This window comes from Oncorhynchus masou, chromosome 23, assembly GCF_036934945.1.
Source record: "Oncorhynchus masou masou isolate Uvic2021 chromosome 23, UVic_Omas_1.1, whole genome shotgun sequence".
Taxonomy (NCBI): domain Eukaryota; kingdom Metazoa; phylum Chordata; class Actinopteri; order Salmoniformes; family Salmonidae; genus Oncorhynchus; species Oncorhynchus masou.
In genome coordinates, this window is record NC_088234.1 from 62,736,606 (window position 1) to 62,751,768 (window position 15,163).

General features: G+C 42.6%; 1 protein-coding gene across 4 annotated transcripts in view; it reads right to left on the bottom strand.

The window, feature by feature from the left end:
* LOC135511172 (calcium-activated potassium channel subunit alpha-1a-like) overlaps positions 1-15,163 on the bottom strand; it is a 383,846-nt gene that overhangs the window by 53,394 nt on the left and 315,289 nt on the right. Inside the window, exon 20 of one of the 4 annotated variants that reach the window (XM_064932770.1) lies at positions 3,057-3,446. The exons of the other annotated variants lie outside the window; for them this stretch is intronic. Within the exon in view, the coding sequence (XP_064788842.1) occupies positions 3,057-3,446 (390 nt within the window). The remainder of the gene's footprint in view (positions 1-3,056; positions 3,447-15,163) is intronic. 4 annotated transcript variants of the gene reach the window in all.

The window sequence follows — 15,163 nt, forward strand, 5'->3', positions numbered from 1 at the left end:
AATACTCCTACCAATTTTAGGAAAGTTACCGGAATTTTGCAACCCTAGCTACAGAGCACAATGGCTCTTCTACAGGTCTAACTTAAGCTCCATGCCACAAGCACTCAGCCAATCAGGACTGCACGAGCATCCCAGAGTAGCCAATCACATGCACAACCAGTACTCCAAACAGGAAATTATTGAGTAGCCTAGCATTAGCCTAGCATTAGTATTATGGCTAGTTTTCTGCACACAATACCTACCAGTAGCTAGATGAAGCTCAAAATAACTCTTTAAAATAGCTGAAATATACTATATGACAAAATAATTGGGGTTGATGCATTAATAAACAATATAAGAAGTATTAAATACATTCAAACAATAAACTTGCTGAGCACAGCTTTAAAAGGAACATTACAAAAGAATTCTACTCCATATTCATGATCTCCAGCACCATCCCAACATCAACATAGGTGAAAATGGAGTGTTTCTATGTGTTGTAGTAAAACAGATAGAGGATGATAAGTGTTTACGATGACATCGGTGTGCATTGTGTGATTTTAACCAATCATGAAAAAGGAAAGGGGGATACCTAGTCAGTTGTACAACTGATTGCATTTAACTGAAATGTGTTTTCCGCATTTAATCCAAACTCTCCGAATCAGAGAGGTGTGGGGGGGCTGCCTTATTCGATATTAACGTCATCGGTGCCCAGGGCTGTCAGGGGCAGAAGGACAGATTTGTACCTTGTCAGCTCTGGGATTCGATCCAGCAACCTTTCGGTTACTGGCTCAACGCTCCTATCCGCCATTGCCTACTAATTGGTTGATGATGTCATTGGAAACACTTTTCTACTACAAAACATAGAAACACTTCATTTTCACATTTGCTGATGTTGGGGTGGTGCTGGAGATGATGAATATGAAGTTGAACAATTGTGACATTTCCCATTAAATGAATCTTGTACTACAGTCAGGCAGCACTCTGAAGTTTTAGATTAGCTTGATCTGATAGACGTTCATTTTCCTGTCAGCTACTCCTCACTCTGCAGGAGATTAAAACCTTTCTCTGAACCAGACACAGACAGAAGACTAAGAGAAAAACTGAGCTAGAGATTAGTCCAGGCCCAGTAACCTACTGAAGACTTTCAGTTTAGCTAAGACCTTTCTACTGTCTGTAGAAGACTTTCAGTTTAGCTAAGACCTTTCTACTGTCTGTAGAAGACTTTCAGTTTAGCTAAGACCTTTCTACTGTCTGTAGAAGGCTTTCAGAGTCAGACAGGGCACCCAGGCACTTTTCTTATTCACTCCACATTCTCCACAGCACACAAATGCCAAAGCCACTTCAAACCCTGTATTAGTGCATTGATTAGAAATCAATACTACAGCATGATATTAATGCAAATCAATGTAGCGTAGCTGCAAGCGCTGACTGCTCCGAGCACCAAGGACATTTCATTACCGTCTGAGCCTCCCTTCTAGACTGTCACCTAATTGCACTAATAAAATATAAAAATGCGGCTTTGCCCCCTAATAAAATGCCATTCTCTGACATTTCCGCTCTGCAAATGTGGATGTCCTGAATAGCTAATATCACAATAAAGGGCTTTCCACTTTACAACCGCATCGCTCTCTAGTCTAATCCACTTTGTGAAAATATCACAGAATAAAATATTATTTCCTGTTGGCTTATTGTTCTATGTTAGTAGAAACATCCAGTCTTATATATCTGGGCCTAGCCAGTCTCATATCTCTGGGCCTAGCCAGTCTCATATCTCTTGGCCTAGCCAGTCTCATATCTCTGGGCCTAGCCAGTCTCATATCTCTGGGCCTAGCCAGTCTCATATCTATGGGCCTAGCCAGTCTCATATCTCTGGGCTTAGCCAGTCTCATATCTCTGGGCTTAGCCAGTCTCATATCTCTGGGCTTAGCCAGTCTCATATCTCTGGGCCTAGCCAGTCTCATATCTCTGGGCTTAGCCAGTCTCATATCTCTGGGCCTAGCCAGTCTCATATCTCTGGGCCTAGCCAGTCTCATATCTCTGGGCTTAGCCAGTCTCATATCTCTGGGCTTAGCCAGTCTCATATCTCTGGGCTTAGCCAGTCTCATATCTCTGGGCCTAGCCAGTCTCATATCTCTTGGCCTAGCCAGTCTCATATCTCTGGGCTTAGCCAGTCTCATATCTCTGGGCCTAGCCAGTCTCATATCTCTGGGCCTAGCCAGTCTGATATCTCTGGGCTTAGTCAGTCTCATATCTCTGGGCCTAGCCAGTCTCATATCTCTGGGCTAAGCCAGTCTCATATCTCTTGGCCTAGCCAGTCTCATATCTCTGGGCTTAGCCAGTCTCATATCTCTGGGCCTAGCCAGTCTCATATCTCTGGGCCTAGCCAGTCTCATATCTCTGGGCCTAGCCAGTCTCATATCTCTGGGCCTAGCCAGTCTCATATCCTTGGCCGTGTGATCAATCAGTTCTGTTAAAAGCTGGTGGGATTTACGCACAACAACAACACTAATTTAGATCACCAACAATGACAGAACATGTTCTGCACTGCAGCCATGGAGATCACAGCTTGTGTGTGACTGTTACTGTACCAATGACATTACAGTACTTTGAAAACTAAACTGATTTCTACACAACAGTCTCTCTGAGATTGATATAGCAGACTGTTGTTGTCAATGATCAGGGCAGCAATATTGTCACATCATCACTCAAATGTAATTTAAATCAAATAAAAACGACTCAAACTTCTCAAGGCATCTATTCAAATGCAATAAAACAGTAAGGACTTCATGGGCTAAGGACTACATGTGATCTATCACTAAGCCAGGTAGTAGAAAGTCATCTACTGGTCCTATTCCATAGCTTGGCAGCCACACACACAGCACTGGGTGTTGCATTGCTGAGCGCATGAGAGCTGCTTCCATGCAAAGCAGTAGCAGTGGTGAGGGTGGTATTTACAACTAGCAGCAGCTAGGAGCAGCTCAGTGAAGGCAGGCGACGGACGCAGTGTGACAGGACAGTACAGGGTGTTAAGAACTGACAGGGACTGATGCATCTTGCCAAGGGGGGCAACCTACAGGCCCTACTGCTGCTGTGGTCGTGCAGCGCTGCGTTACTGGGGTGGTAGCGGTATTTCACCGGCAGGCTCCGGGCCCGGTTCAGCCTGCTCTGTTCGGCCAGGGCCCGGCCCATCCCGTCCCCCCTGCTGGGGCCGGAGATACTGAAGCGGAGCCCCCCGTGGGGCCCAAGACCCAGCCCCACCCTCGGAGGAAGCAGGCTTCCTTTACGGTTATTAACGAGGAGTACGGCGGGGTCCGTGTCCCGGGTGGCCAGGGGGTCCTTGTGGCGGGAGGGGCGAGGCGGTGCTTGGGGGTGAATGGCGTTAGACGTGATGCAGGAGGAGGGCGTGGTGCAGTTGGAGATTTTAATTGATGGGTTTTGTAAAGACGATCTAACTTCATCCTTTACTGTCAAACAATGGAGAATAAACAGAGTGAGGCAGAAAGGCTGGAGAGACGGAGGTTGCTAGATAGATAGAAAGACAATGGTATTTACTTTATAATTTATCTTGTGCTGGGAAATATTAAATTGTGTGTTAAAAAAGCTATTTGTTATTATATTCAGCAGGCCAAACATTTTAGGATAAATGTTACATTTCTGCTTTAAAAAAAACATGTACAGTAAACATGCTCATCCGTAGTTATAAACACTGAGACAAAATAAATCCTTATTAAAATGATGTTATATAAATTATTAATAATTTCTCCTCCATTGTTGGACCATTTCTTTCTTGAAACCATGAAACCAAATATGACATTTATTTTTTCATAACTAATAAACAATAAACATGTGCTTTTCTCTCCCTTGCTCCGTTGTGCTACAGTGGCGTTTTAGAACACAGCAGTAATTCAGTCTGGGTGTAAATACCCAGGCAAATCATGTTCAAAACCTCTCCACACTGGAACTTCATCTCTACCACAATGTATGGTATTACATATTACGGAAAAGTAGGTTGTTCAGTTGCTGTGTGTGTTGTGGTTTGTGTGTGTGTCATGGTTTTGGCCGGTCCCCCCCCCCCCCGGAGCACTAAACAGAGGTTTATCCCAGCTGTCAGCTGCCTCCTTGATTTACAGAGCATCACCGATAGCTCCTGGATTCATCTGTCCCTTGTCAAACACGCGCAGTGTTCGAGCGCACTCACACACCCTGGCAGGTCCACTGTGCACTCAGAACAGCCCAGACGGCAACTGTCCCTACCAGAAATGCTTCTGATTAGACGGGGCCATCACGCATGCAAGCCCCCATCAGGGTCCTATGCAAATCACAGAGAGGACGGGACAGCGGAGAGGATACTGTTGTTTGTTTATTGTATCTGAGTTTGATTTGTGTATTAATATTAGGCCTACCTGTGCTGGGTACTACGTTGGTATCATAGTATGTTTGGGTATTTTTTGCTGTGTAACATTGTATTATTTTGTAGTACTTGTATTACTAGTATTGGATTATTTTATTATAATTAATGTGGTTATTTTTATCATTACAGTTATTTTTGTTATGTATCATACAGTACCCTATGTAGTTATGACAAACACAGAAAGCTGTGTATTATACAGTAAGCATCTGAAATGGTTATTAAACTGTAGGATAATAAAAACTGAAAGCAACATTACAACAAACAAAAAGCATTTAACAATTAACATTCACATTATCTATATGACACAAGATAGAAATTAGTACATTTGTTCAACGCTATACTATATACTGAGAGATTTACCTAAATTGCAATCTGCTTTGAAACGAACGCCGGTCTCTTTTTGACTTCCAGTTTTTCCTGGTGTTGTAGCGCCCTCTGCTGCTCGACGCAGCACAACACAAACACAACCTTACTGAGCTGAACACAACGTCATCAAGAACAGAGCATAGATCTTAAATCATTTGCTACAAATATATGTTAAGTATATGAAAGGATATGTATGTTATACAGTTCGGTACTGAATTAGCTCGGTCACCTAGAAGACATTATCTACAGGGCCTTCGGAATGTATTCAGATCCCTCAAAGTGTTCCGCATTTTGTTGGGTTACAGCTTTATTCTAAAATTTGAGAAATTGTTTTTTCCCTCATTAATCTACACACAATTCCCCATAATGACAAAGCAAAACCAGGTTTTTCAAAATGTTTGCAAATTCATTAAAAATAAAAAACTGAAATATCACATTTACACAAAGTATTCAGACCCTTTACTCAGTACCTTTGACAGCCTCGAGTCTTCTTGGGTATGACGCTACAAGCTTGGTACACCTGTATTTGGGGAGTTTCTCCCATTATTCTCTGCAGATCCTCTCAAGCTCAAGTTGGATGGGGAGCGTCGACTGCACAGCTATTTTCAGGTCGCTTCAGAGATGTTCGATCGGGTTCAAGTCTGGGCTCTGGCTGGGCCACTCAAGGACATTCAGAGACTTGTCCCAAAGCCACTCCTGCTTTGTCTTGGCTGAGTGCTTAGGGTCGTTGTCCTGTTGGAAGGTGAACTGTCGCCACAGTCTGAGTTCCTGAGAGCTCTGGAGTAGGTTTTCATCAAGGATCTCTCTGTACTTTGCTTCGTTCATCTTTCCCTCGATCGCTGAAAACTATCCCCACAGCATGATGCTACCACCACCATGCTTCACCGTAGGGGTGGTGCCAGGTTTTCTCCAGACGGGACACTTAGCATTCAGGCCAAAGAGTTCAATCTTGGTTTCATCAGACCAGAGAATCTTGTTTTTGATGGGCTGAGAGTCTTTAGGTGCCTTTTGGCAAACTCCAAGTGGGCTGTCATGTGCCTTTTACTGAGGAGTGGCTTCCCACTCTACCATAAAGGCCTGATTGGTGGAGTGCTGCAGAGATGGTTGTCCTTCTGGTTGGTTCTCCCATCTCCACAGAGGAAATCTAGAGCTCTGTCAGAGTGACCATCTGGTTCTTGGTCACCTCCCTGACCAAGGCCCTTCTCCCCCGACTGCTCAGTTTGGCCAGGCGACCAGCCCTTGGAAGAGTTTTGGTGGTTCCAAACTTCTTCCATTTTAGAATGATGGAGGCCATGGTGTTCTTGGGGACCTTTAATTCTGCAGAAATGTTTTGCTATGCTTCCCCAGATCTGTGTCTCGGAGCTGTACGGGCAATTCCTTCCACCTCATGGCTTGGTTTTTGATCTGACATGCACTGTCAACTGTGGGACCTTATATAGACAGGTGTGTGCCTTTTCAAGTCATGTCCAATCAATTGAATTTACCACAGGTGGACTCCAATCAAGTTGTAGAAACATCTCAAGGATGATCCATGGAAACAGGAGGCACCTGAGCTCAATGTTGAGTCTCATAGCAAAGGGTATGAATACTTATGTAAATAAGGTATTTCTGTTTTTATTTTTAATACATTTGCATACACTTAAAAAAAACAGTTTTTGCTTCGTCATTATGTGGTATTGCGTATAGATTGCTGATATAAAAAAAAATATTTGTGCATTTCAGCATAAGGTTGTAACGTAACAAAATGTGGAAAAAGTCAAAGGGTCTGAATACTTTCCGAATGTACTGTATGTATTTTTTGATGTGAGAAGGGAGGGGGGCTTATAACACGCCAGGCAATGAGATTAATTTACACATCATCATTGTGGACAATCTGTGGACAAACTCTTATTATTGTCAAGGGCCTCTGTATCAATTCACATCATGTACAGAAGAGACTTTAAGATGGTAGCTTTGCATTCTACAACTAAAGGGGGACACCAAACCAGAGCATTGTATTAATACTTGTGTGTGTGGGGGGGGGGGGGGACTAGTACAGGTTTAAACACAAGGAGGGGTTTGGGTGGGGGGGTTGATCGCAGAAGCAAGGATGGGGAGGGACGGAGAAACACACTTACGTGATCTGACATATCCATTATACTTATATTTGGCTGAGGAGAAGTGCAAGAGACAAATGACAGGTTACATGGAGGAAGAGAGTGGTGATGATCATGATGAGGGAGATGGACAGAGACAGACATCCCAGACAGATGTAAAAAGAAAATTGTTAGACAGTGAATTAGCACTATTTTAAAGCACATCGGTGGTGGCGCAAAATGTGAGCTGAATGGAGAGAACAGTGCAAAACGGAGATGGATGGGGTGAATGAGAGTGACAGATTGTATGGGCACAGAGAGAGCTAGGTAAAACTAAGGAGGGGATAACGCTGTGCTTCTGGAAAATGGAACAAAACTGTGGGACGATATCAAAAGCCTCTTTCACGGTTAGGAATCATTTTCAGATGAGCTGAACTGAACTCACTGCTAAGCACCACTTCACAAGTAGCTCAGCAATGTGTTGAAGTTGTTCCCCTTACATTGAAACTAACCCAAGCATTGATTGATTGATCGATCAGGGTTAGGGTGGGTCTATCATGGTGCTATCAAGAGGGTTTTGTGAAGCTTCATCAAATGGGTCGGGGCTAAGCTTCCAGGGTAGAGGAGTATTCAATACAGAACGGATGAGCCGAGACTACAGACTGAACAGAACACACCAAACCCAACCAGAGAGAGTCACACAAACGTCTACCCATAACTCTCGATAACACATGAGGGAGGGACAAACACACACACACCACCGTCTGGACCGGAGCACCCCTAACACACCATAGTTAGTGGCTGTGTCTGAATACCCATACAGTACCTGTGTCCTAAATAGCAGGCTGTATGAGTATGCAAAAAAATTAAGTATGCAACATTTTGAAAAGGAAAATGAACCAATAACGTGAAACAAAGCAATCACGTATGATGCCTTCTCGGGAGTATCTGAATTTTCAGAAATCAAGTATGGTTTGAATGCCAGGATGTTATACAAATTTCAGCTTCTATATTAGTCGAATTTGATGCGCACTATTCCACAATGCATTGGAAGAGGTGCGAGTGACAGGCCCTAGTTCTCTTCAAGTAGCCAAACAACTAATCTAGGTTACTTCATTGGGAAGATGCCAAGTAGTGAATCTTCTGCGGTGGTGTTCAAATGTAGTTTTTGTTCTCCTTAAAACGATCACCAGTATCGCATCGTAGGCTACATCTTTGAAAACATGTCGCCCCCAAAGTTCTGTTTCCTCATTGAAAAGTGTTTCGTGTTCTCTTGGCCTTTGTCAGAGCTTTTAAACTAAATACGAAACCATCTTTTGATTTCTGAATGTTTCGGCACCGGGGATTCTGGATGTGGCTGTGTTATTGATCAAATCAAAATCAAATCAAATTTATTTATATAGCCCTTCGTACATCAGCTGATATCTCAAAGAGCTGTACAGAAACCCAGCCTAAAACACCAAACAGCAAGCAATGCAGGTGTAGAAGCACGGTGGCTAGGAAAAACTCCCTAGAAAGGCCAAAACCTAGGAAGAAACCTAGAGAGGAACCAGGCTATGTGGGGTGGCCAGTCCTCTTCTGGCTGTGCCGGGTGGAGATTATCACAGATGTCATGTTAATCAGGCCTTTTGATTTGAACGTATAGATTGTTTAAGTTTTGTAGGCGTGGCTACCTTTTTATTATTTAATTGATGTATCAAGCCTTAGCAGTCATTCTGATCTCTTTCCCAATGATTAGTTTATTATGTTGCTGACCAGCGGCTCTGAATCTGCAATGCGCCTGACTGTCCATGTTTTTCTGTGCTATAGATTTGAACATTTGAAAGTGTTGGCATCTGTACTTGGCTATTTGACTTAATTCAAAAATGTTACAGCACTTTGGTTTCACTAATAAATATGTTGAAATGAAACCAAATGATCTGTTTCTGTCTTTAGTCCTTTTTGAATAGCATAGATTGGCTATATGGTCTACAGTATAGTGTGACTAGTCTGACTATAACCAGCCTGAGTAGGCCTATAACTCCGTTAGGTAGAATGTGATAGGCTGACTATAACCAGCCCGAGTAGGCCTGTAACTCCATTAGGTAGAATGTGATAGTCTGACTATAACCTGGGTAGGCCTATAACTCCATTAGGTAAAATGTGATAGGCTGACTATAACCAACCTGAGTAGGCCTGTAACTCCATTAGGTAGAATGTGATAGTCTGACTATAACCAGCCTGAGTAGGCCTGTAACTCCATTAGGTAGAATGTGATAGTCTGACTATAACCAACCTGAGTAGGCCTGTAACTCCATTAGGTAGAATGTGATAGTCTGACTATAACCTGGGTAGGCCTATAACTCCATTAGGTAGAATGTGATAGTCTGACTATAACCAGCCTGAGTAGGCCTATAACCCCATTAGGTAAAATGTGATAGGCTGACTATAACCAACCTGAGTAGGCCTGTAACTCCATTAGGTAGAATGTGATAGTCTGACTATAACCAGCCTGAGTAGGCCTGTAACTCCATTAGGTAGAATGTGATAGTCTGACTATAACCAGCCTGAGTAGGCCTGTAACTCCATTAGGTAGAATGTGATAGTCTGACTATAACTCCATTAGGTAGAATGTGATAGGCTGACTATAACCAACCTGAGTAGGCCTGTAACTCCATTAGGTAGAATGTGATAGGCTGACTATAACCAACCTGAGTAGGCCTGTAACTCCATTAGGTAGAATGTGATAGGCTGACTATAACCAACCTGAGTAGGCCTGTAACTCCATTAGGTAGAATGTGATAGTCTGCCTATAACCAACCTGAGTAGGCCTATAACTCCATTAGGTAGAATGTGATAGGCTGACTATAACCAACTTGAGAAGGCCTGTAACTCCATTAGGTAGAATGTGATAGTCTGACTATAACCAGCCTGAGTAGGCCTGTAACTCCATTAGGTAGAATGTGATAGTCTGACTATAACCAACCTAAGTAGGCCTGTAACTCCATTAGGTAGAATGTGAAAGTCTGACTATAACCAACCTGAGTAGGCCTGTAACTCCATTAGGTAGAATGTGACAGTCTGACTATAACCTGAGTAGGCCTATAACTCCATTAGGTAGAATGTGATAGTCTGACTATAACCTGAGTAGGCCTGTAACTCCATTAGGTAGAATGTGACAGTCTGACTATAACCTGAGTAGGCCTATAACTCCATTAGGTAGAATGTGATAGTCTGACTATAACCTGAGTAGGCCTGTAACTCCATTAGTTAGAATGTGATAGTCTGACTATAACTCCATTAGGTAGAATGTGATAGTCTGACTATAACCAGCCTGAGTAGGCCTGTAACTCCATTAGATAGAATGTGATAGTCTGACTATAACCAGCCCGAGTAGGCCTGTAACTCCATTAGGTAGAATGTGATAGGCTGACTATAACCAGCCTGAGTAGGGCTGTAACTCCATTAGGTAGAATGTGATAGGCTGACTATAACTCCATTAGGTAGAATGTGATATGCTGACTATAACCAGCCTGATTAGACCTATAACTCCATTAGGTAGAATGTGATAGGCTGACTATAACCAACCTGAGTAGGCCTGTAACTCCATTAGGTAGAATGTGATAGTCTGACTATAACCAGCCTGAGTAGACCTACAACTCCATTAGGTAGAATGTGATAGTCTGACTATAACCAACCTGAGTAGGCCTGTAACTCCATTAGGTAGAATGTGATAGTCTGACTATAACCAACCTGAGTAGGCCTGTAACTCCATTAGGTAGAATGTGACAGTCTGACTATAACCTGGGTAGGCCTGTAACTCCATTAGGTAGAATGTGATAGTCTGACTATAACCAACCTGAGTAGGCCTGTAACTCCATTAGGTAGAATGTGATAGTCTGACTATAACCAACCTGAGTAGGCCTGTAACTCCATTAGGTAGAATGTGACAGTCTGACTATAACCTGGGTAGGCCTATAACTCCATTAGGTAGAATGTGATAGTCTGACTATAACCTGGGTAGGCCTATAACTCCATTTGGTAGAATGTGATAGTCTGACTATAACCAACCTGAGTAGGCCTATAACTCCATTAGGTAGAATGTGACAGTCTGACTATAACCTGGGTAGGCCTGTAACTCCATTAGGTAGAATGTGATAGTCTGACTGTAACCAGCCTGAGTAGACCTACAACTCCATTAGGTAGAATGTGACAGTCTGACTATAACCTGAGTAGGCCTATAACTCCATTAGGTAGAATGTGATAGTCTGACTATAACCAACCTGGGTAGGCCTGTAACTCCATTAGGTAGAATGTGATAGTCTGACTATAACCAGCCTGAGTAGACCTACAACTCCATTAGGTAGAATGTGACAGTCTGACTATAACCTGGGTAGGCCTATAACTCCATTAGGTAGAATGTGATAGTCTGACTATAACCAACCTGAGTAGGCCTGTAACTCCATTAGGTAGAATGTGACAGTCTGACTATAACCTGGGTAGGCCTGTAACTCCATTAGGTAGAATGTGATAGTCTGACTATAACCAACCTGAGTAGGCCTGTAACTCCATTAGGTAGAATGTGATAGGCTGACTATAACCAACCTGAGTAGGCCTGTAACTCCATTAGGTAGAATGTGATAGGCTGACTATAACCAGCCTGAGTAGGGCTGTAACTCCATTAGGTAGAATGTGATAGTCTGACTATAACTCCATTAGGTAGAATGTGATATGCTGACTATAACCAGCCTGAGTAGACCTACAACTCCATTAGGTAGAATGTGACAGTCTGACTATAACCTGAGTAGGCCTATAACTCCATTAGGTAGAATGTGATAGTCTGACTATAACCAACCTGGGTAGGCCTGTAACTCCATTAGGTAGAATGTGATAGTCTGACTATAACCAGCCTGAGTAGACCTACAACTCCATTAGGTAGAATGTGACAGTCTGACTATAACCTGGGTAGGCCTGTAACTCCATTAGGTAGAATGTGATAGTCTGACTATAACCAACCTGAGTAGGCCTGTAACTCCATTAGGTAGAATGTGACAGTCTGACTATAACCTGGGTAGGCCTGTAACTCCATTAGGTAGAATGTGATAGTCTGACTATAACCAACCTGAGTAGGCCTGTAACTCCATTAGGTAGAATGTGACAGTCTGACTATAACCTGGGTAGGCCTATAACTCCATTAGGTAGAATGTGATAGTCTGACTATAACCAGCCCAAGTAGGCCTGTAACTCCATTAGGTAGAATGTGATAGTCTGACTATAACCAACCTGAGTAGGCCTGTAACTCCATTAGGTAGAATGTGATAGGCTGACTATAACCAGCCTGAGTAGGGCTGTAACTCCATTAGGTAGAATGTGATAGTCTGACTATAACTCCATTAGGTAGAATGTGATATGCTGACTATAACCAGCCTGATTAGACCTATAACTCCATTAGGTAGAATGTGATAGTCTGACTATAACCAGCCTGAGTAGACCTACAACTCCATTAGGTAGAATGTGATAGTCTGACTATAACCAACCTGAGTAGGCCTGTAACTCCATTAGGTAGAATGTGATAGTCTGACTATAACCAACCTGAGTAGGCCTGTAACTCCATTAGGTAGAATGTGACAGTCTGACTATAACCTGGGTAGGCCTGTAACTCCATTAGGTAGAATGTGATAGTCTGACTATAACCAACCTGAGTAGGCCTGTAACTCCATTAGGTAGAATGTGATAGTCTGACTATAACCAACCTGAGTAGGCCTGTAACTCCATTAGGTAGAATGTGACAGTCTGACTATAACCTGGGTAGGCCTATAACTCCATTAGGTAGAATGTGATAGTCTGACTATAACCTGGGTAGGCCTATAACTCCATTAGGTAGAATGTGATAGTCTGACTATAACCAACCTGAGTAGGCCTATAACTCCATTAGGTAGAATGTGACAGTCTGACTATAACCTGGGTAGGCCTGTAACTCCATTAGGTAGAATGTGATAGTCTGACTATAACCAGCCTGAGTAGACCTACAACTCCATTAGGTAGAATGTGACAGTCTGACTATAACCTGAGTAGGCCTATAACTCCATTAGGTAGAATGTGATAGTCTGACTATAACCAACCTGGGTAGGCCTGTAACTCCATTAGGTAGAATGTGATAGTCTGACTATAACCAGCCTGAGTAGACCTACAACTCCATTAGGTAGAATGTGACAGTCTGACTATAACCTGGGTAGGCCTATAACTCCATTAGGTAGAATGTGATAGTCTGACTATAACCAACCTGAGTAGGCCTGTAACTCCATTAGGTAGAATGTGACAATCTGACTATAACCTGGGTAGGCCTGTAACTCCATTAGGTAGAATGTGATAGTCTGACTATAACCAACCTGAGTAGGCCTGTAACTCCATTAGGTAGAATGTGATAGTCTGACTATAACCAACCTGAGTAGGCCTGTAACTCCATTAGGTAGAATGTGACAGTCTGACTATAACCTGGGTAGGCCTATAACTCCATTAGGTAGAATGTGATAGTCTGACTATAACCAGCCCAAGTAGGCCTGTAACTCCATTAGGTAGAATGTGATAGTCTGACTATAACCAACCTGAGTAGGCCTGTAACTCCATTAGGTAGAATGTGATAGGCTGACTATAACCAGCCTGAGTAGGGCTGTAACTCCATTAGGTAGAATGTGATAGTCTGACTATAACTCCATTAGGTAGAATGTGATATGCTGACTATAACCAGCCTGATTAGACCTATAACTCCATTAGGTAGAATGTGATAGGCTGACTATAACCAACCTGAGTAGGCCTGTAACTCCATTAGGTAGAATGTGATAGTCTGACTATAACCAGCCTGAGTAGACCTACAACTCCATTAGGTAGAATGTGATAGTCTGACTATAACCAACCTGGGTAGGCCTGTAACTCCATTAGGTAGAATGTGATAGTCTGACTATAACCAACCTGAGTAGGCCTGTAACTCCATTAGGTAGAATGTGACAGTCTGACTATAACCTGGGTAGGCCTGTAACTCCATTAGGTAGAATGTGATAGTCTGACTATAACCAACCTGAGTAGGCCTGTAACTCCATTAGGTAGAATGTGATAGTCTGACTATAACCAACCTGAGTAGGCCTGTAACTCCATTAGGTAGAATGTGACAGTCTGACTATAACCTGGGTAGGCCTATAACTCCATTAGGTAGAATGTGATAGTCTGACTATAACCTGGGTAGGCCTATAACTCCATTAGGTAGAATGTGATAGTCTGACTATAACCAACCTGAGTAGGCCTATAACTCCATTAGGTAGAATGTGACAGTCTGACTATAACCTGGGTAGGCCTGTAACTCCATTAGGTAGAATGTGATAGTCTGACTATAACCAGCCTGAGTAGACCTACAACTCCATTAGGTAGAATGTGACAGTCTGACTATAACCTGAGTAGGCCTATAACTCCATTAGGTAGAATGTGATAGTCTGACTATAACCAACCTGGGTAGGCCTGTAACTCCATTAGGTAGAATGTGATAGTCTGACTATAACCAGCCTGAGTAGACCTACAACTCCATTAGGTAGAATGTGACAGTCTGACTATAACCTGGGTAGGCCTATAACTCCATTAGGTAGAATGTGATAGTCTGACTATAACCAACCTGAGTAGGCCTGTAACTCCATTAGGTAGAATGTGACAGTCTGACTATAACCTGGGTAGGCCTATAACTCCATTAGGTAGAATGTGATAGTCTGACTATAACCAACCTGAGTAGGCCTGTAACTCCATTAGGTAGAATGTGACAGTCTGACTATAACCTGAGTAGGCCTATAACTCAATTCCTATTATATTCAGCCAATTAGGAGCATCTAATGCGTTGCGGCTGTGGCATACTGCATACTTTTTACTAAACTGTATGTGCTAAATAGAATGTTACAATGAGTACATAGTATGCATAGTATGCATACATAGTAGTATGCAGTTTAAGAATGTAGTACACTAGTATGGGTATTCTAACACGGTCACTGAGTCATTCTGAGTCAGTCGTTTGAGTCGGGTATTTCACAGTTCAAAGAGTAATACAAATGAGATAAAGTGGATATAGTTATTTGTATAAAGAATACAAGAGAAGGCTCTGGCCAAAAGTAATGCACAATATATAAGGAATAGGCTACTACTATATTTGTATTTATTTTTATTTAACCTTTATTTAACTAGGCAAGTCAGTTAAGAACAAATTCGTATTTACAATGACAGCCTACCCCGGCCAAACCCGGAAGACGCTGGGCCAATTGTGTGCCACCCTATGTGACTCTGGAATCGAACCAGGGACAGTAGTGACGCCTCTTAC